This window comes from Nanorana parkeri, unplaced genomic scaffold (assembly GCF_000935625.1).
Source record: "Nanorana parkeri isolate BGI_ZX_2015 unplaced genomic scaffold, ASM93562v1 scaffold2832, whole genome shotgun sequence".
NCBI classification, from domain to species: Eukaryota; Metazoa; Chordata; class Amphibia; order Anura; family Dicroglossidae; genus Nanorana; species Nanorana parkeri.
Genome location: NW_017309100.1, coordinates 96,645 through 99,238, shown reverse-complemented (window position 1 = coordinate 99,238; position 2,594 = coordinate 96,645). Strand labels below are relative to the sequence as shown.

Sequence of the window (2,594 nt, the reverse complement as noted above, 5' to 3'; positions counted from 1 at the left end):
CTTCTTTAGTTTAGTGGGTGGAGCTGGGAACGGTTAGACCCCCTCTGTCAGGTTTTTATTCCTGTCTTGTGTCCCCGCTGGGGAATGGGGGGGTCACCAAGACAGGAAGTGATGGGAAATCCAAAATGTTACAGTTGTCACCAGAAGAGGAAGTGTGGGGAAACCTTCCAACGGGTGACGCCTGTTCTGGTACCAGCTGTCGGAAGCTTCGTCTCACTTCCTGCAGGACAGGAAGTGAGTGTATATCTTTCAATAGGGACACCTGTTCTGGTAACAGCGGTCACAGGCTTCATCCCACTTCCTGTTGCGTCTCTGGGACCGGAAATGAGAGGAAATCTTCCACTCGGGACACCTATTCTAGTAACAGCTGTCAGAGGCTTTATCTCACTTCCTGCAGTGTCTCCAGCACAGGAAGTGAGGGTGACTCTTCCAATGGGGACACCTATTCTAGTAACAGCTGTCAGAGGCTTCATCTCACTTCCTGCAGTGTCTCCGGCACAGGAAGTGATGGTGACTCTTCCAATGGGGACACCTATTCTAGTAACAGCTGTCAGAGGCTTTATCTCACTTCCTGCAGTGTCTCCAGCACAGGAAGTGAGGGTGACTCTTCCAATGGGGATACCTGTTCTGGTAACAGCTGTCAGAAGCTTCATCTCACTTCCTGCAGTGTCTCCAGCACAGGAAGTGAGGGTGACTCTTCCAATGGGGACACCTATTCTGGTAACAGCTGTCAGAGGCTTCATCTCACTTCCTGTTGTGTCTCCAGGACAGGAAATGAGGGGAAATCCTCCCCAGCTAGACATGGTCTGCGGAATTTCATCCACAAAAGGAAAGTTCCGGCTTCAGATATCCTTTGACTAGAGAATACACTTCAATCTCTGTATGAGGACAAGTGGCGGCGGAGGCTTCTCACACAGGTCATTTGCTCTGTGACCGGTCCTCTTTTCGCTCCCCATCCTGAGGTTGTCATTTGATGAGTTTGCACACCATGTCAGAATGTGCTGAGCTGTGATTGGCCGGCGGCTCCGGGTTGTGGAATAGAGGAAGTTCCCTTCCAGAAAATGTTGTGTCCATAAAGAAACCTTTCACTTCCCTGCATGTGACACATCGTATCGCGGAGTGCGTGCTGCTCCAGCCGACGCCATGGGAGCCAATGGGAGCGCAGGTACCGACCCATCGTATGCGCCGCTGTATGACCCCGGAGGGGGTCCGGTCTTCTCTGATCATTTACCCCTCTGCCCACCTCTGATATCTCAGTGGATGCTGGAGAGAGAGAGAGACCCCCTGACAGCCCCCTCCATCCCCCGGGGGTCCTATTGGTGGGATCTGAGTCCAGGGTTCATTTATGAGGGGGTCCCGCTATATCCCCAGGACAGGAGCAGGGGGACCAGCAAGAGGACAGGAGCGGGGGGATGGGAGCAGGGAGATGAGCGGGGGGGACGGGAGCAGGGAGATGAGTAGGGGGACGGGAGCAGTGAAGATGAGTAGTACTTTTTTATTCTTTGCACAGGGAAGCCTGCCTGTGTCTGTCTTTAGTAAATCAACCCCAATGTATGTGAGTATACAGAGGATGATGGGAGTAGTACATGTCAATATACAGAGGATGATAAGAGGTGGTCTATGTCAGTATACAGAGGATGATGAGTGTGGTCTGTGTCAGTATACAGAGGATGATGGGGGTTGTATATGTCAGCATAAAGAGGATGATGGGGGTTGTATATGTCAGCATAAAGATAGTAGGTGGATGGGAGCAGGGAGAAGAGCGGGGGGGACGGGAGCAGGGAGATGAGTAGGGGGACGGGAGCAGTGAAGATGAGTAGTACTTTTTTATTCTTTGCACAGGGAAGCCTGCCTGTGTCTGTCTTTAGTAAATCAACCCCAATGTATGTGAGTATACAGAGGATGATGGGAGTAGTACATGTCAATATACAGAGGATGATAAGAGGTGGTCTATGTCAGTATACAGAGGATGATGAGTGTGGTCTGTGTCAGTATACAGAGGATGATGGGGGTTGTATATGTCAGCATAAAGAGGATGATGGGGGTTGTATATGTCAGCATAAAGAGGATGATGGGAGTAGTATATGTCAGCGTACAGAGGATGATGGGAGTAGTACATGTCAGTTTACAGAGGATAATGGGAGTAGTACATGTCAGCACACAGAGGAAGATGGAAGTAGTACATGTCAGTGTCCAGAGGATGATGCGAGTGGTCTGTTAGTGTACAGAGGATGATGAGAGTGGTCTATGCCAGTATACAGAGAATGGGAGCGGTCTATGTCCGTGTACAGAGGATGATGAGAGTGGTCTATGTCCGTGTACAGAGGATGATGAGAGTGGTCTATGTCCGTGTACAGAGGATGATGAGAGTGGTCTATGTCCGTGTACAGAGGATGATGGGAGTGGTCTATATCCGTGTACAGAGGATGATGGGAGTAGTCCGCGACCGGTTGGGCTCTGTATGGGATACTTGGTACCATCGCCGGTGACGTAATGTTGGGGGCGGAGCTCCTCCTCCCGGCATGCCCCGCGCACTGTGCCCGGCTCTGCAGAGATGAGGGAGGTGCAATGGAGACAGGTGAGGGGGAGAACCC

General features: G+C 51.2%; 1 protein-coding gene across 1 annotated transcript in view; it reads left to right on the top strand.

Annotated features, from left to right (window-relative positions):
* Positions 1-1,134: 1,134 nt before the first annotated feature.
* The window catches only part of ATP13A2 (ATPase 13A2), a 37,057-nt gene continuing 35,597 nt past the window's right edge, over positions 1,135-2,594 (top strand). Inside the window, 1 exon segment of the mRNA XM_018574236.1 lies at positions 1,135-1,165. Within this exon segment, the coding sequence (XP_018429738.1) occupies positions 1,144-1,165 (22 nt within the window). The 5' untranslated portion in view covers positions 1,135-1,143.